General features: G+C 38.6%; 2 protein-coding genes across 2 annotated transcripts; one reads left to right on the top strand and one right to left on the bottom strand.

Moving 5' to 3' along the window:
* Positions 1–38: 38 nt before the first annotated feature.
* Positions 39–12,063, top strand: LOC130949144 (probable LRR receptor-like serine/threonine-protein kinase At3g47570). The gene is made up of 2 exons (XM_057877951.1): positions 39–713; positions 11,675–12,063. The coding sequence occupies exons 1-2, from the start codon at positions 140–142 to the stop codon at positions 12,061–12,063; spliced, it is 963 nt and encodes a 320-aa protein (XP_057733934.1). The 5' UTR covers positions 39–139.
* A 1,562-nt stretch (positions 12,064–13,625) lies between these two features.
* On the bottom strand, positions 13,626–16,841 carry LOC130947929 (probable LRR receptor-like serine/threonine-protein kinase At3g47570). Its single transcript, XM_057876643.1, has 2 exons — positions 14,172–16,841; positions 13,626–14,004 (listed from the first exon to the last, which is right to left on the bottom strand). Exons 1-2 carry the CDS (start codon positions 16,831–16,833, stop codon positions 13,649–13,651), a joined length of 3,018 nt encoding a protein of 1,005 aa, XP_057732626.1. The 5' UTR covers positions 16,834–16,841; the 3' UTR covers positions 13,626–13,648.
* Between the last annotated feature and the right edge of the window lie 8,205 nt (positions 16,842–25,046).

Genomic DNA, 25,046 nt, shown 5'->3' with positions numbered 1-25,046 from the left:
ATCTACCACCATGCCCTGCTACTATTGTGTTAAGAAACAAGCACCATAATTTGAAGCAAGTAGTAATCATCATTTGTGTGATTGTTTGCTTTCTGTTATTTTCAACTCCTGTCTTGTGTCATCAATATTCCAGCTTCCTATGGTGTCATACAAAACTCTACACCATGCAACAGAGGGGTTTTCCACTAACAACTTGATTGGATTTGGAAGCTTTGGTTCTGTCTACAAGGGATTTCTACAATCTGAACAGAAGTTTGTTGCTATAAAGGTAATGAACATCGAAACGAATGAAGCCAACAAGAGTTTCATTGCTGAATGTAATGCACTGAAGTTTATGAGGCATAGAAATCTTGCAAAGATTTTAACTTGTTGCTCAAGCATTGATTTCAAAGCATTGGTGTTTGAGTACATGGCTAACGGAAGCTTAGAAAAGTGGTTGCAACCTTGTGGTGAAAGCATTGAAGATGAATCACATCCATTGGAGCTTGCTCAAAGATTGAACATTCTAATTGATGTGGCAAATGCATTACATTATCTTCACTATGAATGCGAGCAACCAATCATTCACTGTGATTTAAAGCCAAGCAATGTGCTCCTTGATGATCACATGGTTGGTCACGTGACTGATTTTGGGTTAGCAAGGCTTCTCACAGATTCTAATCAGCAATCTACCACCATTGGGTTAAAGGGAACCATTGGATATTCTCCTCCAGGTATCTTCTTGTTGTTTTTTTTTTTTTTTAGTTTAGTTTTTAACTAATTTTAATTGTTAAATCAGTTTTTACTTTTTAACCTTTTAATTTATTTGACAAATCAATTCTATCTCAAATTTTGGTAAAAAAAATTAGATAAATTAATCTCCACCATAATAGAGATAAGAAAATTTCTTGAATAAATTTTTTCACGTAAATAGCAATTTGATATGGACTAATTAATTTGTTGAAAATTTTTGGAGACTGATTGAACAATTAAATAATAACTTGATTATTCTTCTGGTCTTTGTAGTTTAAAATTTTTAATTAGGTTTTTATAATTTAAAAGTTTGCAATTGAATTTATGAATTAGATACAAAATTTTAATTAGGTGTTATAATTTAAAAGTTTGTTAAGAAATATATTTTTTTAGAATATTTATTTTTGTGTTTGATGTAGAGAAATTATAGAATATTCTGAAAGCTAATATTATAGAGTTATTGTATTTTTTCTAAAAAATAATAACTAATAAAGATTTAAATACAAATTTTTATATAATATAAAAATTTAATTACAAATTTAAACTATAAAAATTTAATTAAAATTGTGATAAAACTATAAAAATTATAGAATAACCAAACTATAACTTATTAAATACTAAAATGTGTGATAAAAAAAAGTCTTTGTTGGTTTATTTAATGCATTATACTCGGACACTTTTTCCTTATGTTTGCGTTCAATATGTTTTACGTAACTTTTAACATTTCTATTGGAATATTAATAAGAAAAAGTATAGGTATTGTTCATACCCTGGTCCAATGCAAAGGCCCGGGTCTAACTAAAAGGCCTAATCTAAAGGATTAGAGCCTTGCTAAGTGCCGACCTTCACATAAGAAGTCGGTGCCAACCACGACTTGGTCTGAAGAGGTCGGATGTGAGATTAGCTGGCAGATAAACACTCATTCAAATGAGTAACCGTCCCTAAAATTTCTCTAACTGCCTCATAAAGCCATATCTTAACCTCCCCAAGATAATAGGGACGGTTACCACCCTAAAGATACGGCACTACACCAACGGTGGTTATTGGCTCACCATTATAAATACACTGACACCCCTTAGGTATCTCTAAGTCCAATACTCTCTAGACCTGCTCACACTCTTGCTAACTTAGGCATCGGAGTGTCTTTGCAGGTACCACCCCCCATTCACACGCGAGCACAAGTCGGACGGAGCCTCCCGAGTTGCGGGCCTACCCGGAGTTCTCCTCCATCACACACTTGGGCCGCCAAACGCCATTCGTCGTATTAATCTCCGGTTACCTACCGTAACATTGGCGCCGTTGCCGGGGACCCGCGAGATCATCCCACGATGGCAGATAGATCCCATGAAGAAGGCCATGTCGAAACAGATTCTGAACAAGAGAATCTAGACATGGGAAATGGCAATGAAGACAATGACCAGCACAGAGAGGGTACCTCCGGAGTAAAGAATCCGAAGGTAAATTCCTCAGATGGGCGTGAATCAGAAAAGGACGGACCATCCCACGTAGCTGAACTAATAGGATTGGTCCATAGCCGCCTGGAGCAATTGGAGCAAGAGCGGGAGAAACAAAAGGAAACCGAAAGGTACCTTAAAGAGGAGATGGAACGGCGAAAAGAGTTAGAAAGAAAACTCTTACAGCTAGAATCCTCCCTCAAGAACTCCCGCGATGAAGGCGAAGATCAACTCCCGGGCGGAGAAGATCCCTTCAGCGAGGACATAATGAGGGCAAAAGTTCCAAGGAACTTCAAAAGCCCTGATATGGACCTCTATGATGGAACCACGGATCCAAAGCATCATCTAAGCAATTTTAAAAGTCGGATGTATCTAGCCGATGCCTCCGACGCTACGAGATGCAAGGCATTCCCAACCACTTTATCGAAAGCAGCGATGAAGTGGTTCGATAGCCTTCCCCCGAGATCCATCACCAGCTTTGAAGACCTCTCAAGGAAGTTTTTGATGAGGTTCTCAATCCAAAAAGACAAAGTAAAACATGCACCGAGCCTCCTGGGAATAAAACAGGAGGTCGGAGAGTCTTTACGAACCTATATGGAAAGGTTCAATAAGGCATGTTTAGAGATCCAAGACCTGCCCACAGAGGCAGTAATAATGGGGTTAGTCAATGGACTTAGAGAAGGTCCCTTCTCACAGTCCATATCTAAAAGACACCCCGTCTCTCTAAGTGATGTACAAGAAAGGGCCGAGAAGTACATCAACATGGAAGAGAATGCAAAGCTAAGAGACCTGAGTTCGCGACCTGGACCCACTTCCTCCTCTAGGGAGAAAGAAAGGGAAGTCAAAAAGAAGGAAGAGCTCGGTCTCGAGAGGCCCAGGAAGTATCACTCTTATACTCCTCTAAAGACTTCTATAGTGGACGTATACAGAGAGATTTGCAACACTGAAAGGTTGCCACCCCCAAGACCTATTAAAAATAAAAAAGGGGGAAGTCGCAGCGAGTATTGCGAGTACCATAAAATATATGGTCACTCCACCAACGACTGTTACGACCTCAAAAATGTGATAGAAAAGCTGGCTAGAGAAGGTCGGCTCGACAGATATCTCATGGAAAGGTCGGACGTCCATGGAAAGAGAAAGCGAGATGATATGGACAGGAGAGATCCACCACCACAGACCCCTGAGAGGCATATCCACATGATCTCAGGAGGATTTGCGGGAGGCGGAATCACTAAATCTTCTCGCAAAAGACATCTCAAAAGAGTCTATCAAGTCGGGGATGAAACACCCGACCTCCCCACTATATCATTCACGAAAGAAGATGGGCAAGGGATAATCCCCGGGCATGACGATCCCGTGGTGATAACTATGATCCTAGCCAACGCCCATCTCCACAGAACCCTAGTAGACCAAGGAAGCTCGGCGGACATCCTTTTCAAGCCCGCCTTCGACAAGCTAGGGTTAGATGAAAAAGAGTTGAGAGCCTACCCCGACACCCTCTACGGACTAGGGGATACGCCAATAAAACCACTAGGATTTTTACCCCTTCACACCACCTTTGGAAAAGGGGAAAAATCAAGGACTCTAAGCATAGACTTCATAGTCATCGATGAAGGGTCAGCCTACAATGCCTTAATTGACAGGACTACCCTTAATCGTCTTGGAGCAGTGGTATCAACTCCCCACCTTTGCATGAAATTCCCGACTCTAGGAGGAATAGCAACGGTAAGGGGAGATCAAAAATTGGCAAGGAAATGCTATAACGAAAGCCTAAATCTGAGAGGGAAGGGCAAAGAAGTCCACACCATAGAGTTAGGTGGCGCAAGAACCAGAGAAGAGCTACGACCCCAGCCGGGAGGAAAAACCGAGGAGATACAAGTCGGAGAAGAGGAATGAAAAAACACTCACATAGGAGCCAACCTAGGGGAAACCCTGAAACAAAGATTGGGCGAACTCCTAAGAGCTAATTCCGACCTCTTCGCCTGGAAGGCTTCCGACATGCCCGGGATTGATCCCGAGCTCATGTCCCATAGGCTCTCGGTTTACCCAGGGTCCCGACCTATACAGCAAAGAAGACGCAAGCTCGGCCCAGAGCGAGCCTCAATAGTAGAGGAGCAAGTACAGGCGCTTCTGGAAGCCGGCTTTATTAGAGAGGTCAAATACCCAACATGGCTAGCCAATGTAGTGCTAGTCAAAAAACAGAATGGTAAATGGAGAATGTGCGTCGACTATACCGACTTGAATAAGGCATGTCCTAAGGACCCTTATCCCCTACCGAGTATTGATACCCTGGTGGACTCCAGCTCGGGGTACCAATACCTATCGTTCATGGACGCCTACTCGGGATATAACCAAATCCCGATGCATGAACCCGACCAGGAGAAAACATCGTTCATCACACCAAGAGCCAACTATTGCTACGTGGTCATGCCATTCGGACTAAAGAATGCAGGAGCCACGTATCAAAGGCTGATGAACAAAGTGTTTTCCCCCCACCTAGGGAGCCTAATGGAAGTATACGTCGACGACATGTTAGTAAAAACCAAGCAATAAGTCGACCTCTTAACCGATCTCTCGCAAGTCTTCAACACTATAAGGGTGCATGGGATGAGACTAAATCCCGCAAAATGCGCCTTCGCAGTAGAAGCAGGAAAATTTCTAGGCTTCATGCTAACACAAAGGGGGATTGAGGCCAATCCCGACAAATGCAGAGCCATCTTAGAAATGAAAAGCCCGACTTGTCTAAGAGAGGTTCAACAGCTCAATGGCCGACTTGCAGCCCTCTCCAGATTTTTGGCAGGATCGGCACTAAAATCCCTTCCATTATTCTCCTTATTAAGGAAGGAATGCCAGTTTGAATGGACTCCGGAATGTGAGGAGGCGTTCCAAGAGTTCAAAAAATTCTTAAGCCAACCTCCTATCCTAACCCGACCAGTACCGGGAAAAGACCTTGTCCTATACCTATCCGTGGCAAACAGGGCTGTCTCATCAGCCCTGATCAGAGAAGACGAGGTCGGTCAACACCCGGTCTACTTTACCAGTAAGGTCTTACAAGGCCCTGAGCTAAGGTACCACAAACTAGAAAAGTTTGCCTACTCCTTAGTAATAGCCTCACGAAGGCTACGACCTTACTTTCAGGCTCACACAATAAGAGTCCGTACGAACCAACCCATGAAGCAAATCCTCCAAAAGACGGATGTTGCAGGGAGAATGGTTCAATGGGCAATAGAGCTCTCCGAGTTTGATTTGAGATACGAAACTCGGACTGCAATTAAAGCCCAAAGCCTCGCCGACTTCATTGCGGAATACGCAGGTGAACAAGAGGAAAAACCGACTACATGGGAACTCTATGTAGACGGATCCTCCAACAAAACAGGGAGCGGCGCAGGCATAATATTGGTAGATGGAAAAGGGACCCAGATAGAGGTCTCCTTAAAATTTGAATTTCCGGCTTCAAACAATCAGGCAGAATATGAGGCCTTGATTGCCGGATTAAAGTTAGCTGAAGAAGTTGGCGCTACAAAGGTGATAATCTACAGCGACTCACAAGTGGTGACTTCTCAAATAAGTGGAGAATATCAGGCAAAGGACCCCAATATGAAGAAATACTTGGAAAAAACCTTGGAACACCTCGGGCGCTTTGCGGAAACCGAGGTTAAGCACATAACTCGGGATCTAAATAGCAGAGCTGACGCCCTATCCAAGTTAGCAAGTACCAAACTCGGAGGGAACAATAGAAGCCTGATCCAAGAAACCCTCCAAGAGCCCTCGGTATCAAAAACAGAGGATCAACAAGAGGTACTTGAGGTAGTCGGCCTAAACCTCGGATGGATGAATCCCTTAGTCGAATACCTGAAATTCGACATCCTCCCCAAAGAGGAGAAAGAGGCTAAAAAGATCCGAAGGGAAGCACAACATTATACTTTGGTGAGAAATGTCCTTTACAGAAGAGGGATATCAACGCCATTGCTGAAATGCGTACCGACCTCAAGAACCACCGAGGTGTTGGAGGAAGTACATAGTGGGATCTGCGGAAACCATCTCGGAGCAAGGTCGCTGGCCAGGAAAGTAATCCGAGCAGGATTCTATTGGCCGACCTTGCAGAAAAATGCAACAGACTTTGTGAAAAAATGCCAGCCATGCCAGATGCATGCAAATTTCCACGTGGCTCCACCAGAAGAGCTCATCAGTATAACTTCCCCCTGGCCTTTCGCAAAATGGGGAATGGATTTGTTAGGTCCTTTTCCCCAAGCACCAGGGCAAGTCAAATACTTGATCGTGGGAATAGATTACTTCACAAAGTGGATAGAAGCAGAACCACTAGCCACTATCACCGCTCAAAGAAGTCGCAGGTTCCTCTACAAAAACATTATCACAAGGTATGGAATACCTTATTCCATCACCACAGATAATGGAACCCAATTCACCGACGCCACCTTCAGAAGTTTGGTAGCCAGTATGAAAATCAAACATCAATTCACCTCGGTAGAACACCCACAAGCCAATGGGCAAGCCGAGGCAGCTAACAAAGTCATACTGGCAGGACTGAAGAAGAGATTACAGGAAGCAAAGGGAGCTTGGGCTGACGAGCTCCCCCAAGTGCTATGGGCTTATAGGACAACCCCCCAATCCGCCACAGGAGAAACACCCTTCCGACTAGTCTACGGCGTAGAAGCCATGATTCCTATAGAAATCAGTGAGCAAAGCCCAAGGGTAATTCTCCATGATGAGGTCGGAAATGTACAAGGGCACAAAGAGGAGCTCGACTTGCTCCCCGAAGTCCGAGAAGATGCCCAGATAAGAGAAGCAGCATTAAAGCAAAGAATGACAACCAGATACAACAAGAAAGTCATTCGAAGAACATTTGCTGTAGACGACTTGGTCCTAATCAGAAACGACATTGGAGTCAACAAATCAGGAGATGGAAAGCTCGCCGCAAATTGGAAAGGGCCATACAAAATCAAGGAAGTGTTAGGGAAAGGTTATTATAAAGTAACCGACCTGGACGGCACTGAGCTACCAAGGTCGTGGCATGCTTGTAATATGAAAAGGTACTACAGTTAGAAGCGAACTCTACTCCCTGATGTACTCTTTTTCCAGCTTCATGATTTTTTTCCCAAAAAAAGGGTTTTTTCTGGAGAGGGGTTTTTAACGAGGCATCATAGTAGAGGCTAAGGGAAAACATGCTGTCAAGACCCTTAGTAGCAAAAAGGTACCTTCCCAATTAATAAAGATCTTTTTTACAATATCTCTCTTAAAATCCTCCTTTATTTTTATAAGTCTTTCTACGAAACGCGCCGACTTAAGCTCGACAAAACGTGAAAATCCCATGAACCGACCTAACGTGGTCGTCAGGATGAAACGACGAGGTACAAGTCGGCGTAAAGAGGTTATATGAGCTGATCGTATTAAACTCGGGAACAGTCCGACTCATAAGTCGAAGACAAGAACCCGAGTAGAAAAACTCGGATATATTCCGAGTAAATGAAAAACGCATCGCAAAAATAACCTAAGTCATAAAAACTCACTAAAGTAAAGTCGAGTATAAAGGATAACAAAAGAGATAGGAAAACCCGAAAAAGCTTAAAGGTTGCATACAAGCCTTTGCACGAAAAAGGCTCGAGAAAACAATGCAAGCTAACAAAAGGTTTTCTCCGAAAAGATCAAACATATCCAAAACAGAAAAGCATGTGCACGCATAAGGTAACTTAGACCCTTATCCAAAAAAGGGCATTTATTTTGTTTAAAACCCTTATCCAAAAAAGGGGGCGGATAGGAATATTTTGTTTACGGCTTTAAAAGGCCAGAAGGAAATTGTTCACAACCACCAACAAATAAATAGAAGTTTAAAAAAGGGGGACCCACAGGCCGGGCCCCCATATAGCCACAAAATAAAAGTCATTTTTTTATCGGAGTAGAGGAATCACCACCACCAGGAGAAGCGCCACCAGGACCGGGAGGAGGAGCCAAAGAGGAAGTCGGGGCAAGGGTTGAAGAACTCGGAGCATCTTTGGAATGAGGAGGAGACTCAATAATCCTCTGCCCCCGAGTCTTTAGGTCTGACTCGGAAACGACCTCGGGGGCAGGAGGATCAACAATAGCGCCATCGATAACTACTTTGTCAGGATGTAGTGGAGAAAGGTCCAAGTCGGGGGCTATGACCCTGACCTGCTCCAAGAAAATTCTCCAAGACTCCTCGGCGCCCTCGGCGATAGAGTCCTCCAACTCAGTATAAGCATTCCGAGAGTTCATCAAATCCTTCCTCACCTCCACCATATCTTTAAATAAGCTTTGATAACTCTCCTGGGCTGCCTTCCTCAGATTCACCTCCATAGTGCATTGGGCTCGCAGCTGGCTCTCCTTCTCCCGGAGGACATCTCTCTCCTTCCTCAGTTTATCCCTCTCCTCCTTCAACTCCCTCTCATGTTTTTCAAACATAAGAAGCCTCTCCTCCAGCTCCTCAACCTTTGGGGAAGTCCCCAAGGAGCTGAGGGGAGTCTTCTCAAATATGTCCAAAAGTTTGCCACAAACTCCCGCCGCCCTAAAACTTTCCTCGGCCAGAGCGGTAAGGTGGTTCCGAACAGAAACATCATCCATATTTATAAGAGGATAGATGTTCTTTCGGACGAATGCAAGAGCATCCGCCTTAACCCCACCTTCCCAAGAGGGGCCAGACTCTGAAGTCTTGCGCTTCTTCTTCTCCGGCTCGGAAAGTAGTTGGGCAGAAGGGAGTGGTCGAGCCAAACTTGAGGAGGAGGAAATAATAATAGGTTGAGAGGGGGTACCCACATTTCTAGGAGGAGGAGGAGGAGGAGGAGGAGAGACGACCGCCTTGGCACCCCCGGACCGGGCCCGGGACTTCGCTTTAGCTTCCTGCACCCGTTGGTAAGACTCCTGAGCATTCTTTTTTGCCATATCTACAAAAGAAACAACCAAGTTACAAGTCGGTAAAACACAAGTCGGCGGAAATAACTCGGAAAAAAGAAATGCATGCACTACCTATGCAAGATTGAACAAAAGTCGACGTCCCCTGAAGGATTTTCCTCGTATCTAAGTATGGGGCCCTCCCCCACGCTTCTCGGAAAAACCCCACAATGGCCGCCTCCACCTCGTCTAGGTCATCTAGACCAATCTTTTCGCAAGGGGAGGCCGGCAACCAGTAAAGGGGAAAGCGAGGGGAGGAATGCTCGTCCAGAAAAAAGGGGTGGTGACCCTCTACGGCTTGAACTTTGAAGAAGAAGTTTTTGAAGTCGTGAAAAGATTCATCAAAAAGGGTGAAAATCCTCCGACCTTGAATGGCTCGGAAGGATACCCATTGCTGTTTGTTGTTTAGCCCACTAAAGGGCTTAGTCATATGAAAAAGATAAAAGAAAATCCTCAAAGAGGTCGGGAAGTCCAGAGCATGGCTTATAAACTGATAAATCTTCAAAAAACCCCAAGAATTGGGGTGAAGCTGAGTAGGGGCAACTTTACAGTGGTGCAAAACGGATATCTCGAAATCGGAGAAAGGGAGGAAAACACCCAAGCGGGTGATCATACATTCATACATGAAGAAAAAATGAGGGGCCGCCTCATTAACTCTCCCAAAACAGACCCGGTCTTCAAGACCCGGGGTTATCAGTTCATATTTGGGCTCGTCCTCCTCCGAAGTACAGAGCCTATGATGAGTACGAAGGTGAGTGATGAACTCAGCGTCGACCAACGGTTCCTCCCCAAGGACCGTAACGTCAACCCACTGAGAAAGAATGTCTACGGAGGCCATTTTTTATATAAAGAAAAGTGGCAGAAACCTACAAAAAGGAAAAAAGAAAAGAAAAAATCGAAAAACACGGCCCCTAAAGAGAAGAGATACGAATCTGAGGTCTATGGGTCAACCTATCTACTCGCTAAACAAAACATGCAAACATGACATGGAGAAAGCAAAACTAACCTTTATCCGAAAATGAAGGTTGGAGAAGAACAGAAGTCTTCGAACGCAAGAATGCAGCACGAACAAGATAAGGAGAAGTTTGAAAGATTGCAGAAACGGAAAATAGAAAGAGAGGGAAAGTATTTATAAATACACCCAGGGGCATAATGGTAAAAACGAAGCAGTCATTAATGAGACTGCACCGTTACCAAAGCCCTCAACACTTCCCCAACGGACACGACGCTTGAACTGACGTAACTGTCAGAAACAAAAGGTCGCGAAAATCACGTCGGTTTCCAAGACCCACGTTTTCTTCAAACAAGTCGACTACGCACCCGAGCTGAATACTTGAACCCAAACTTTTGAGAAAATTTGGGCTCAAGTAGGGGCACTGTTCATACCCTGGCCCAATGCAAAGGCCCGGGTCCAACTAAAAGGCCTAATCTAAAGGATTAGAGCCTTGCTAAGTGCCGACCTTCACATAAGAAGTCGGTGCCAACCACGACTTGGTCTGAAGAGGTCGGATGTGAGATTAGCTGGCAGATAAACACTCATTCAAATGAGTAACCGTCCCTAAAATCTCTCTAACCGCCTCATAAAGCCATATCTTAACCTCCCCAAGATAATAGGGACGGTTACCACCCTAAAGATACGGCACTACACCAACGGTGGTTATTGGCTCACCATTATAAATACACTGACACCCCTCAGGTATCTCTAAGTCCAATACTCTCTAGACCTGCTCACACTCTTGCTAACTTAGGCATCGGAGTGTCTTTGCAGGTACCACCCCCCATTCACACGCGAGCACAAGTCGGACGGAGCCTCCCGAGTTGCGGGCCTACCCGGAGTTCTCCTCCATCACACACTTGGGCCGCCAAACGCCATTCGTCGTATTAATCTCCGGTTACCTACCGTAACAGGTATCAATATATTATTTGTCAGTTTATTGTCAATAATAATTAATTATTATATTTTAAATACATGTATAAAGAGATATATCCAGAAAATGCATTTATAAAGACACTTTCATTAGACACAATTATAAAAAAGACATTTTTATTAGACACATCTACAAAAATACTTTCATAAAATATCGTTATAAACAAGAGTAGACAGAAATTAATAGAAATGCTGATGGTAACATAACGGGATTATATTAATAAAAATTTATCTATCATGTGTCATAAAGACATATGTTAATATTACAAAACAAAAATTTTTTTATTGAAAATATAAAGGTGCATTTAGTTTGTGTTTTTATTTCCAATATTTTCTATTTTTTGAATTTTATAAAAAAAATAAAAATAATAAAAACAATAAAATTTTATTTTTTGTTTTCAGTTTTTGTTTTTACTTTTTTTTTATAAAATATAAAAAATAAAAAATATTGAAAATAAAGACAAAAAATAAAACTACAAACCAAATACCCTAAAAATCCAAATTTTTAATACATTTATTTTATATTTATTAAATAAAAATATTTAAAATTTTTTATTAGTGATAAGCTTTATCATTTAGTCCTTACATAACACGTTAGCTAAACCCTATTAATAATCTACTGTATAAACTATTACAGAGTATGGAATTGGTTCTCCGGTGTCAATGCAAGGTGACACATATTCTTTTGGAATTTTAGCATTGGAAATGTTAAGTGGAAAGAGACCAACGGAAGAAATGTTCAAAGATGGAGAAAATCTACATCATTATGTGAGCATGGCATATTCAAACAACCTGTTAGAGATTGTGGACTCAACTCTTTTCACAAATCAAATACAACGAAGATCCACTGAGGAAGAAAGCATTATAGAGAATGTGATCATCATTCTTCCAAAAGAAGAGACTTGTGTGTTTTCTCTAACAAGAATTGCACTTGCTTGTTCAATGGAATCTCCCAATGAAAGAATGAACATCAAGGATGTCATTAGGGAGCTAAATCTTTCTAGAAGTGCATTTCTTCATGGTTAAATATAAATGAATGTTAGATCATATAATCACCCTTAAAGAATTTTGTATTGGATAAATTAATCTATACAAATTTACAACTTATTTTGGAAAAACTTGTATATTTTGAAAAAACATGTAGTTTTTTTTTTTAATTTCAATTTATGGAAAATGATTCAAGTCTAGAACCCAAAAATATAAATATAAATATAAATAAATACAGGTTACAAGGCATATCTTTTTAGTATTAGATTTGGACATACAATTTTATACTTTTATAAATTTATGTGATGACAACAAAAAATAAAATTACGTATTTGATTATTATTTGCATTAATTGTTCGATAAATATTTAGCATCACTTATTCAATACATCAATATTAATTAAAACATTTAATATCATAATATAAAATTTGAGTGGTGAAATATTTCAACATGTTAAAATTTTAAATAATATAACATTGAGCTAGTTTATTTTTGATACATTGATAAAATAAAATATATTATACCGTCTTTTAATTAAATATATTTTTTTAGATGACCATTCAAGCGATTAATATAAAAATAGTTATTTTTATTGACTTAATATGACATGACAGGACCTCAAAATTAAAAATCAACCATTTAATTTAACATATATATAATTTATTGTGCTCTACAATAATTTAGAAATCAAATATTAATTTGAAGTATACTTAAAAAAAGTTATAATATATAATTTATAATAACCATTATATATATATGGGGCATAGAAATCTATTGTCTTGTATTGATTGATTCTATTATACATCTATTTAATCATCTGCTTATTTGTCTTGTACTCTTCTTTTCAACCTTTTCACATACAAACTCGTTCATATCCATATGGACGCTGCCTAGCTCATCGAATATCCTAATCCTAATTGTTAATAGCGACTTACATTAATAAGTTGAAGCCCACAACAAATATGTCAACGGCAAAGAATATCTAATGTTGACAGAGACAAATTAGAAAGAAAAAGAAAATGTTATTTTTCATCAATAATTGACTTGTGTTAATAATTGTGATAAATATCTGGTCATTGATCAATAATCAACAAAAGAATTCAATTCTTTCACGTTCTTTACTCTTAATTTGTTATTCCAGTCAATAAAGGAATGAACCATTTTCTTCTTTACAAAGTAGTAACCAGAAATTAGAGAACAAAAGATACAGTGACCGTTAACAAAGAAATAAAACATGTCCACTGTTGACTAGCAATAAAAGTTACAAAATTCAATGATAAATCACGTAATAGGTGATTAAATGAACAGACAATAAGTGTGTTTTCTTCGTTATATGTTATTTTTAGTAAATTCCCAAAATTGCCTCCAACTTTTTTATTCCAATTTTTGTTAACAACAAAAAATTTTAATTTTGATCCGTGTAAAGCGTTTTACATCATCGTTCGATGACATTCATTCTTTTGGATAATTATTTACGCAGTCAATTTTATTGATATGATATTACGTAGTTAGGTGCATGTGTAAAAATCAGTCATATTATGTATACACTAAAAATCGGTCACCAAATCAATTAGACACAATTCTTTGTTATTGTACTCATTATTTAGTAGCATTCATTTATATATCAATCTTGAAGAAATATATCTTTGGTAAGGTTTAGCTCCCTAGTGACATCTGCCATGTTCATTCTTTCATTCGGTGATTCAACTGAACAAGCAAGTCCAATTCTAATTAGAGAAAATACACACATGGTGAGCTTCTTTGTGTAGTTTTCTTCTTCTCCAATTTGTTTTGGCAAAAGAGTTGAGTCCATAATCTCTAGAAGATTGTGTGAGTATGCCATCTTCACATAGTTATGAAGATTGTTATCATCCTTAAACATTTCTTCCATTGGCCTCCTTCCAGTCACCATTTCCAATACTAGAATTCCAAATGAATACACATCACCTTGCATTGACACCTCACAACTCATTCCATACTCTGTCAAAACAACATGCCAATACCACATTTAAAAAGTGAAAACAATAAAATTATGTTTTTCGCTTCCACTTCCTCTTTAAGTTATTTTAAAAACATTAAAAATGGAAAGAGAGAATAAAAATTTAAACTAAAAAATTCCTTATAAGATTGGATGAAACAGATTATACCTGGAGGAGCATATCCAATAGTTCCCTTTAACACAGTTGTGGTAGATTGATTATGAGGATCACCATTAGTCATTGAGAGAAGCCTTGCTAATCCGAAATCAGTCACATGAGCAACCATGTCATCATCAAGAAGCACATTCTCTGGCTTTAGATCACAATGAACAATAGGTTGTTCACATCCATAGTGAAGATAATGTAATGCAGAAGCCACATCAACAACAATATTTAGTCTTTGAGTAAGGTCTAATGTATATAGCCTATCTGTGATTTCAGCACTAGGATGCAACCACTTTTCTAAGCTTCCATTAGGCATGTACTCAAACACTAATGCTTTAAATTCTTGGCCACTATAATCTATGCTCGAGCAACATGTTAAAATCTTCACCAGATTTCGATGCCTGATAAATTTTAGAGCATTACATTCAGCAATGAAACTCTTGTGAGCTCCACTCATTTGAAGGTTTATCACCTTTATGGCGACGAACTTGTGTTCGGATTCAAGGAATCCTTTATACACACAACCAAAGCTACCAGATCCAATCAAGTTACTGGTAGAAAACCCCTCTGTTGAATGATGTAGGATTTGGTATGACACCATTGAATACTGATTTGTTGATGCTGTCAAAGATGATGTTCTTTTTTTCTTCTTGCTCAAGAAAACAACAACAACAATTGAAAGCAAAATAAGGCATACAACCACACAAATTACGATTATGGCTAGCTTCAAATTATGGTGATTGCTTCTTGCCATAACATTGGCAGGGCATGGTGCAAGATGTAACTGTAAGACACCTCCACAAAGCTTATTATTACCAACAATTGAAATTGCAGTTGCATTCTTGAATACACCCTCCAATGGTACCTTCCCTTCTAGCATATTGAAAGACACATTCAAATATGTTAGAAGAGAAAGCCTCTGCATATCTGTTGGAATTGATCCGGACAAGTTATTTCGCGAGAGATCCAAATGAGAAAGGCCTTTCAATGAAGCTATTGATGAAGGTATCATACCACTGAAAGAATTACCATTTAAGTCTAAATATTCCATACTTGTGCACTTTCCAATAGTCATAGGAATCTGGCCAGATAGATAGTTATTGGAGATATCCAAAGTTCCAAGGTTTCCAAGAGCTCCAACCTCAACAGGAAGAGTGCCATTCAGTGAATTATGAGATAAGTTCAGATTTGTGGACAAGGATGAAAGGCTAAAAACTTCCACTGGTATAGCACCACTAAAATTGTTTCCTGAAAAATCTAAGTACAACAAGTTTTGCCAATTTCCAATACTTGGTGGAATTTTCCCATGCAACATGTTGTTTGAAATTCTTATTTCAAGCAGTTGAGTGAGGTTACCCAAGGAGAAAGGTATGTCACCAATAAGGTGGTTTGCACCCAAACTCAATAGTTGCATTTTCTGAAACTTTCCAAAAGAATTTGGAACAAACCCGGTAAGTTGGTTATATTCCAAATTCAAGGTAATTAAGTTTATGTTATTGCATATAGTTTCAGGGATAGTTCCATGTATGTGATTAAAATCAAGACTAATTTCAGTGAGTTGAGTTGACAAATTCCCTATAGAGTTGGGTAAAACACCTCCAAAATTGTTGGAACTCAAAACCAAACTTTCCAATTCAGTACAATTAATCAAAGATGTTATGAAATCCAAGTCTAGAGTTGAATTACTACCAAGATTGTTGTAGTTTAAATTTAGCCAATAAAGATCCTTCAGGTTTCCTAGATTTGGAACTTTTCCAACAAAACTGCAATAGCCAATATCAAAAAGTTGAAGTGAAGATGCATTTGAAATAGAAGTTGGAATTGGACCTGAAATTTGATTCCCTCCAATGCCAATCTCTTGCAGACTGATGAGGTTGTAGAACATGTTGGATGGAAGGGAGCCATGAAACTGGTTGTCTGCAGCATAGAATAGAGTGAGGGAGGACAGATTGTAAAGCGAAGAAGGAAGCTCCCCGGACAGTTTATTGGCACCAATGGCGAAACCTGATAAGCTTTTTAATTTTCCAATTTCTTCAGGTATCTTACCTTCCAAGTAATTATAACCCATAGAAAGAATACTTAGAGAAGAGATATTCCATATGGAAGATGGAATTTCTCCAGAGTAGTTATTCTTGTTAAGACTCAACTTTTCAAGCTTCTTAAGAGTGCCAATCTCCATTGGTATTTGGCCGTAGAGATTGTTACTCGACATGTTTAGAAGCCTTAGCTCCGAGCAATTAGTCAAACTGACAGGAAACTCTCCTGTCAGTTTGTTATCCGGGAGGTAGAGTTGTTGTAATCTGAATAAACGACCTATCTCCCGAGGGATTTCTCCATAGAAGCTATTGCTCGCAAGGTTGAGAGTTTGCAAGAAAGAAAGATTTCCAATGTATGGAGATATTGTGCCATGCAACTGACATAGTTGAAGGCTCAAGTGTTGCACTCTTTGATGCTTAATGCTGCATGTGATTCCATGCCAGTTGCAGAAGTGGCTTGAAGTATTCCATGAGCTTAAAACTCCATATGGGTCATTGGATATTGATTCTTTAAACCGAAGCAATGCTATAACATCGGTCCCATTTCCTAAAATGTTGGTGGCTAGTGAAGCTTTAAGCCACACAAAGAATACATAAAAGAAAAGGAGTCGCATTGAAGTTAAGAACATTGTTTGGATATTAATTTTTGGTTTGCAAGTTGAAAATTGCAGTGCTTGTTTTTTTTTTTTATACACAATGGGAGATGCTTGCAGCCGATCGTATGTCACTTTTTTCAAAAGATGATGCAAATTGATTTTGTTTTCCGCTGTAATTTAATAAAGAAACCGCAAATTAATTGAGAAATTGTTCACATTGTAAAGATTTTTTTCTTAATGAATTGCTTTTTGTTAGTCAACTTGCCGGCCATGACAGTTGCAACCTACAAAACTATATGAGAAGCGACTAAAAAATATAAACTCATGTGCAGTTATCATTATGTGAAGTTAATAATTGAGAACTGTTAGATGATTTGATGTGTTTTACTAAATTGTCATTTAATGGTTTTTTACTATCAATTTCACATAAAAACATTGAGTTTTCACCAATTAAAAATTATATATCTAAAATAAATATAATGAATAGCTAGCTTTTATTATTATTTGCATTCCATGAGTACACACTAAATTGATAGAAAATAGAAGATATCTGATCATGCTCTCTCTTAGCGTTGTGTTCCTTGATTTTATTTTTTATTTGCATAATTAAAAATCATTATTTAGTAGTATTTTTCAAAAGTTTATATAGATTTCGTTCGTTATTACCATATTATTGCAAATATATAACCCTTAAAAGTTACATAACATACCAGTATGTATGAGCCACATATGCTACACAAATGGCCAAGAACAATGACTCGCGCGTGAACAATAAATGGGGAAGTTTACTTTGAGAAAGGCCGACATTCGTAACCGGATGGGTCAAAATATAGAAAATAATTATTAAGACTTTCAGAGTTATGCAGTTCTCTACTTAATAAAGTATATTTCAGACAATAATGTATCTTAGTTAGTAATAGCTTTATCTTAAAATGTCGCTCCACTATCAATTATGATATCAGCATGATCCAAGTAATATGGTGTATCATGTATGTTTGATTAATAAGTAAAGTGACAATTAAATTATGGGAATTTTGACTTCGGATTAATTAAATTTTTAAAAAAAAATTAATACTAATTAAATCTTTCAGTAAATGGTGGATATATATATTTTTCAGTCAATAAATAGTGTGAAATAAAACGAAATTGTTCATGTATTTTGTTATCTACAATTATTAAGGTTGCGAGAATCGGACCGATCAATAAACCGGTAAATTTACTGGTTCAATAGTTCATTGGTTCGACCGGGGTTCAACCGGTTTAATTAAATATTAAATAAAATTATTAAAAAACTTAAAATAATTTTAAGTATATAAATTCAATAATTTCTAACTTAATAAATTTAATATTTCACATAATAAATTATCCATTACTTAATATTAGAGGTTCACAAACAACTTCAAACATCAAAGTTTATAACTAAACAAAAAAAAACATACATAATGACAAACCCATAATGTTCTACATTCAAAAGATACAATTACTAGCAAGTTTTCAACTAATCAAAGGTGCAACTCATCAAAAATCATAATTATCATTAAGTGTTCCAACATCTCCATCATAAACAGGTAATTCAAAGCCACCATCATCAGAAGTACCACGAAAAGAAGCTGTATTTGAAGAATCAGCAACATTAGAGAAATCCACATCAAGTTCCACATCTCCTCCATCTAATAAAATAAAATAGAAAATCAAGAAAAAATTAAAGTTACAACTTTACATCAGATATTGAGAGGAAGTGAAACAAGTTTTGCTATTTCAATCACCTTTAGGATATGAAGGCATATCATTATCCGTATAATTAAATTTTCAATGCCTTCGATGTCTCCATTAGTAAATTCAGGATCATCTTCATCCGGCATTACCCAAAAATCTATTGTGACAATGCTTTGAATGTCAATTGGATTTTTTTAGTTTTCCTCCAAAAGCCTTTTCAATTGAAGTTCAACATCTTCAGTTACTTTGTTACAAACTTTAATTTGTCTAGGAATTTTTGCAAGATGATATTTCATTCTATATATCCCCTCCATTGTAAGTATTCAACCAGAAAATACATGTATATTGAGCCTTGTTATTTTTGTCATACTTCACTGTAAAATACTGCCAAGCTAGATCAGATTTACCTCTGGATGAACCAGTTTGAGAATCTTGAACAACATTATCTTGTGGCTGTGGGGGGTTACTTTGTGATTGTTCCATCTATAACAATCAGAAAATCAAAGATAAGAAAACAACTTCAGAAAATCATGAAAATAATGAAACAGCAAGCATATTCAGAAGCAGCAAAAAATATTCATCATGAAGCAGCAAACAGAAACAGCAAAAAATATTCATCATGATTCATGAAGCAGCAAACAGAAGCAGCAAAACATATTCAAAATCAACCACAGCAATCATGAAAATAATGAAGCAGCAAAAAATATTCATCATGATCATGATACTGTTTGTTCTAGTGATTAGTGAATTGTTCTATGGTGCACAACCTGCAGGCATATTTCACGCAAATCAATGGCACATTGAATAAACTAAACACAGTATGAACTAGCTAGAACTGCATTTTCTTTCTTTCCTATTCATACTAAGTTCCAATATGATTTCTATTAACACTACTAGAGTCATGATAAACTTTGATGTTCGATACTTCTGCAAATGCAGTTGCGTGAATATATTGATGACACAGAAGATTATATCAACATACAGGTATATATGATATTCATTTGGTCATGTATATGAAAGATAACTTTTGCTGCCTAGATAATTGACACTGTTCATAATATATGTAATTTGTTCATGCAGCTTGACAGTCACAAAAATCAACTGATTCAGATAAAATAAAAATTTCAAACTATTTCCATTTAGAAGCAACAAAAAATATTCATCATGATTCATGAAGCATCAAACAGAAGCAGCAAAACATATTCAAAATCAACCACAGCAATCATGAAAATAATGAAACAGCAAACATATTCAGAAGCAGCAAAAAATATTCATCATGATTCATGAAGCAGCAAACAGAACAGGCAGCATAGAAAATAAAAAACAAAAATCAAGATCAGAACATATTCAGAAGCAGCAAACAGAACAGGCGAGCTCATAAATCAAACATAAATCAAGATCAGAACCTCAGACAATCAAAACAAAAATCAAGAAGGCAGCATAGAACAGGCGAGCTCATAAATCAAGATCAGAACCTCAGAAAATCAAAATCAAGAAGCATAGAACTCATAAACCATAATCAGAATTCAGAAAGAAGCAAGTTCAAAATAAAGAAGACAAGAACAGAGTCTTACTGGCGAATGAGGAGGCGGGCTCGGCGAGCTCGGCGACGAGGAGGCGGGCTCAACGCGGTGGTGGTCGCGGCTGCTGTGGATGGCTATTGGTGGCGAATGAGGAGGCGGGCTCGGCGAGCTCGGCGACGTTCGGCGACGACGAGGCGGGCTCAGCGAGAAGCAGAACGCGGTGGTGGTCACTGCTGCTGTGGATGGTTGTGGGTGGCTCGGTGGTTTCTGGAATCTGGAGCTTGGTGGGCGGTGGCAATGGTAGCCTTGGTGGGTGAATGGCCGCTGGCGCTGAATGCACTTGGAAAGGGGAAGAAAGGGGAGATTGGGGTTAGTGGCATAGTAGATTAGGGTTAGATTACGCGTACGCCTTTCTATTTTTTCTTTTTTTTTTTAAAAAGCCAAAACAACGTCGTTTGGCATCTGAAGTTGCAAACCATTAAACCGCCAAAAAATCGGACGGTTCTTCCAGTTTCCCAGTTAACCGCTGTCTCGACCGGTTTTTCTATCGGTTCTTTGCCAGTCGGTTTTTGAGGTTACCCGGACCGGCTAGGTAACCGATTCCCAGTTATTCCGGTTGAACCGGCTGGTCCGGTCCGGTTTTCAGAACCATGACAATTATATACGTTCCGTTATTGTAACATGAGTATGAAAACTATGTAATTTTGGACCGTGTTTATTATCTTTTGAGTTTCTATATAATCTTTATCGACTGTTTTTTATTTATCACTAATCTTACTAAAATAAGTAATATTTTGCTTTAAAATTGTTATATACATAACAATCTTTTTTAAATAGACACATCAGAGTAATTAATGATACATACGGTTAAGTTTTACTTGATGAATTAATAGAAGAATATAATCTGTCTACCATTTGCTATCGTAGAGGACTAAATTAATAGAGGACCAAATTGGTTTTTTTTTTTTTTTTTCAAGGACTAATTAGTCAAAAATTAAAATTTGTAGAAGTCTAATTATTATTTTACTCTAAAATTTTTTAAATAAAAGTAAAGGAAAATTTTTTAAAATAAATAATTTAATTTTTTTTATTGAAATTTGTAATTTATAGCATATTTACTAATTTACACCACATTCATTTATCTCGTTTACACTATAAACGAGATATGTGTATTTTTTTCAAATTTCAGTATAAACGAGACAAATCAATATGATTTAAATTGGTAAATACGCTACAAATTACATATTTCGGTAAATAAAATAATTAAATTATTTATTTAAAAAACCCAAAAGTAAAGATATTAGAAAAAATATAAAATTAAAACATATTTTTTGAAAGTTAAAGCTTTCCATCATTTTAGAAAATATTTATTTACTTAGGGAAGCAAGCAGGTAAAAATAGGAGGATTTGGATCCTCTAAAGTTTGAATTTCACTTTAGAGAGTAAAGTGTAATCTTCTACCATTAAATAGTTTCTCTTTCATATTTATTATTGGTCCCACCTATAAAATCAATGGTGAGAGATCACACTTTACTCTCTAAAGTGAAATTCAAACTTTAGAGGATCCAAATCCAAAATAGGAACCTCTCTAATTAGACATGAAGTGAAACAGAGTCACTTCCTTGGACTTGGAGATTTTTTTCATCTATCTCCACTCTATGTTACACTTGCGGTACATAGCCGGTCCCAAGCCCGGATAAAGGAGGAGGGTTGTGTTAGGTCTTCGGCAACCAACATAAAAATATAGCCGAACCCCCATGACATCATTATTGCGCTAAAGCTAGGTCGTTGCCCGGAAGCAACGCGCCGTATGGCTCGAGTACGGTGTCAAAGCAAGAGCTGCTGCATCGGTGCCCGGATGTAGTGTTAAATAAGCAAGGGTTCTCGCGTTTTCGTGAACGGACGAGGGTAAATAAGCTAGTTCACAAAGTAAAAGGTAAATGTCGAAGCGACAGAAGGTTGAGATTTGGGACATGGAACATAGGCACTCTAACAGGAAAGTCCATGGAGGTGGTGGACACCATGACAAGGAGGAAAATTAACATTATGTGCCTACAGGAAACGAAATGGGTTGGTGCAAAGGCTAGGGAGTTGGATACTTCTGGTTTCAAACTTTGGTATACAGGAAAGGTGAAGAATAGAAATGGGGTTGGAATAATTGTGGATAAGCAGTGGAAGAAGGACGTAGCGGATGTCAAGAGGGTGGGAGATTGGATCATCTCTATCAAACTTGGGGTGGAGGGAGGTGTTTTCCATGTGATTAGCGCCTATGCACCGCAAGTGGGTTCGGACGAACAACACAAGATAAGGTTTTGGGAGGATCAAGAGAGTTTGGTTCAGGACATACCTTTGGGAGATAAGATTTTCTTAGGAGGAGATTTAAATGGCCATGTTGGGAGCGAAGTGACTGGATATGGGAGTATTCACGGAGGCCATGGTTTTGGAGTGATCAATGCCGAGGGTAAAACTATTTTGGACTTTTCCTCAATCTTTGATCTTCTCATCGCAAATACATGTTTTAAAAAGAGAGACGAACATCTTATAACCTATAAGAGTGGCATGACAAGCTCTCAAATCGACTTCTTCTTGTTGAGGAGAGTCGACCGGAAATTTTGCATTAACTGTAAAATTATCCCGGGAGAGAGTTTGACAACACAACATAGGGTGCTCGTCATGGATTTTCGCATTGAGCAAAAGTTGAGGAAAAGACATCATACGAAGAATCCAAGGACGAGGTGGTGGAGGATGAAAGGTGAGGAACAAAGAAGCTTCCTAAGACGGGTAGGAGAAGAGGCAAAGTGGGATGGGAATGGAAGCGCGGAAGAAATGTGGAGGGAGATGGCAGAAGTTATTAGAAGAACAACAAAAGAAAGTTTTGGTGAATCTAAAGGAAGAGGACCAAGAGACAAGGAGTCCTGGTGGTGGAATGCGAGTATACAAGAAAAGATAAAGATAAAAAGGGAATGCTTTAAAGAGTGGTCTTTATGCCGCAATGCAGATAACTGGGAAAAATATAAGGCGGCTAAGAAAGAGACAAAAGTGGCTGTAAGTGAAGCAAGAACAAGAGCATATGAGGGTCTCTACCAGTCTTTGGGCACGAAAGAAGGAGAAAAAGGTATTTATAGAATCGCAAAGAGCCGGGAAAGAAGAACGAGAGATTTGGATCAGGTTAAGTGCATAAAGGATAAGGACAGAGAGGTGTTGGCTCAAGAGGAGAAGATTAATGAAAGGTGGAAGAGCTACTTCTACGAGTTATTTAATGAGGGACAGAAGACTCTTCCGAGCCTTGGTCGATTATGCACAAGGGAAGAAGATCAAAATTTTAACTACTATCGAAGGATTCGAGATTTCGAGATAAAAGAGACTCTAAAGCAGATGAAAAATGGCAGGGCAGTAGGACCTGATAATATCCCGATTGAGGTTTGGAAGGGTTTTGGAGAAAAAGGCATCAACTGGTTAACCAAGCTTTTTAATGAGATTTTAAGGTCAAAGAAGATGCCTAATGAGTGGAGAAAGAGCACCTTGGTACCTATCTACAAGAATAAGGGGGATATACAAAGTTGCGGAAACTATAGAGGGATTAAGCTTATGAGTCATACTATGAAGTTATGGGAAAGGGTGATAGAACGGAGGTTGAGAAAAAAGACACAAGTAACAGAGAACCAATTTGGATTTATACCAGGAAGATCTACCACTAAAGCGATATACCTATTAAGAAGGATGATGGAGAGGTATCGTAGTAATAAAAGGGATCTACATATGGTGTTTATTGATTTGGAAAAAGCGTATGATAGGATACCAAGGGAGGTCTTATGGAAGGTTTTAGAAAAAAGGAGAGTAAGGATCGCATATATTTGAGCAATTAAAGACATGTATGATGGGGGCACAACTAGTGTGAAGACTCAAGGTGGTGTGACAGAAGAATTCCCTATTGGTATAGGATTACACCAGGGATCATCCTTAAGTCCATACCTTTTCACATTAGTCTTGGAAGTACTCACAGAGCACATCCAAGAGCCTGTGCCATGGTGCATGCTTTTTGCCGATGATATCGTCCTTATGGGAGAGTCAAGGGAAGACCTAAATAAGAAGTTGGAGTTATGGAGAGAAGCTCTAGAAGTGTATGGTCTGCGCATAAACCGTAGCAAGACGGAATATATGGAATGTAAGTTCAGTCTGAGAAGGGAAAACCCCAATATAGAGGTGAAGATTGGAGAAAACATCCTACAAAAAGTTAAAAGTTTTAAGTATCTTGGATGCATCATACAGGATAATGGAGAGATTGAACAGGATATAAATCATAGGATCCAAGCAGGTTGGTCAAAATGGCGGAGTGCATCTGGTTTTATATGCGACAAAAAAGTGCCTTTAAAACTTAAAGGTAAATTCTATCGCACCGTTATAAGACCGGCTATGCTGTATGGTACGGAGTGTTGGGCGGCTAAAGGGGAGCACGAACATAAGTTGAGTGTGGCAGAGATGAAGATGTTGAGATGGATGAGTGGTCATACGCGATTGGATAAAATAAGGAATGAAGACATAAGAGAGAGAGTTGGAGTAGCACCCATTGTGGAAAAGATGGTTGAATCGCGTCTCAGGTGGTTTGGACATGTGAGAAGAAGACCGATAGAACATCCAGTCAGGAGGGTGGATGAGATGGAAGATGGACAAAGGGCGAAAGGCAGAGGAAGACCTAAGAAGACCATCCATGAGGTGGTCAAACGAGATCTACATGTAAACGGTCTCTCTGTAGACATGATACATGACAGAGCACAATGGCGTCGTTTGATTCATGTAGCCGACCCCACTTAGTGGGACAAGGCTTTGTTGTTGTTGTATCTCCACTCTTATTCTCCTCTCGGGTATCCCTCTATTATTTTTCTTTTAGAATTTAAAATTTTAAAGAAATTAGCTCGCTCGAGCCCTACTTGGATGGTTGGATCATGCTGACATCATAATTGATAATAGAACGAGATTTTAAGATAAAACTTACTACTAACTAACATA

This window comes from Arachis stenosperma, chromosome 9, assembly GCF_014773155.1.
Source record: "Arachis stenosperma cultivar V10309 chromosome 9, arast.V10309.gnm1.PFL2, whole genome shotgun sequence".
NCBI lineage: Eukaryota > Viridiplantae > Streptophyta > Magnoliopsida > Fabales > Fabaceae > Arachis > Arachis stenosperma.
Note: the sequence above shows the minus strand (reverse complement) of the source record. Positions and strands in the feature narration are given on the sequence as shown.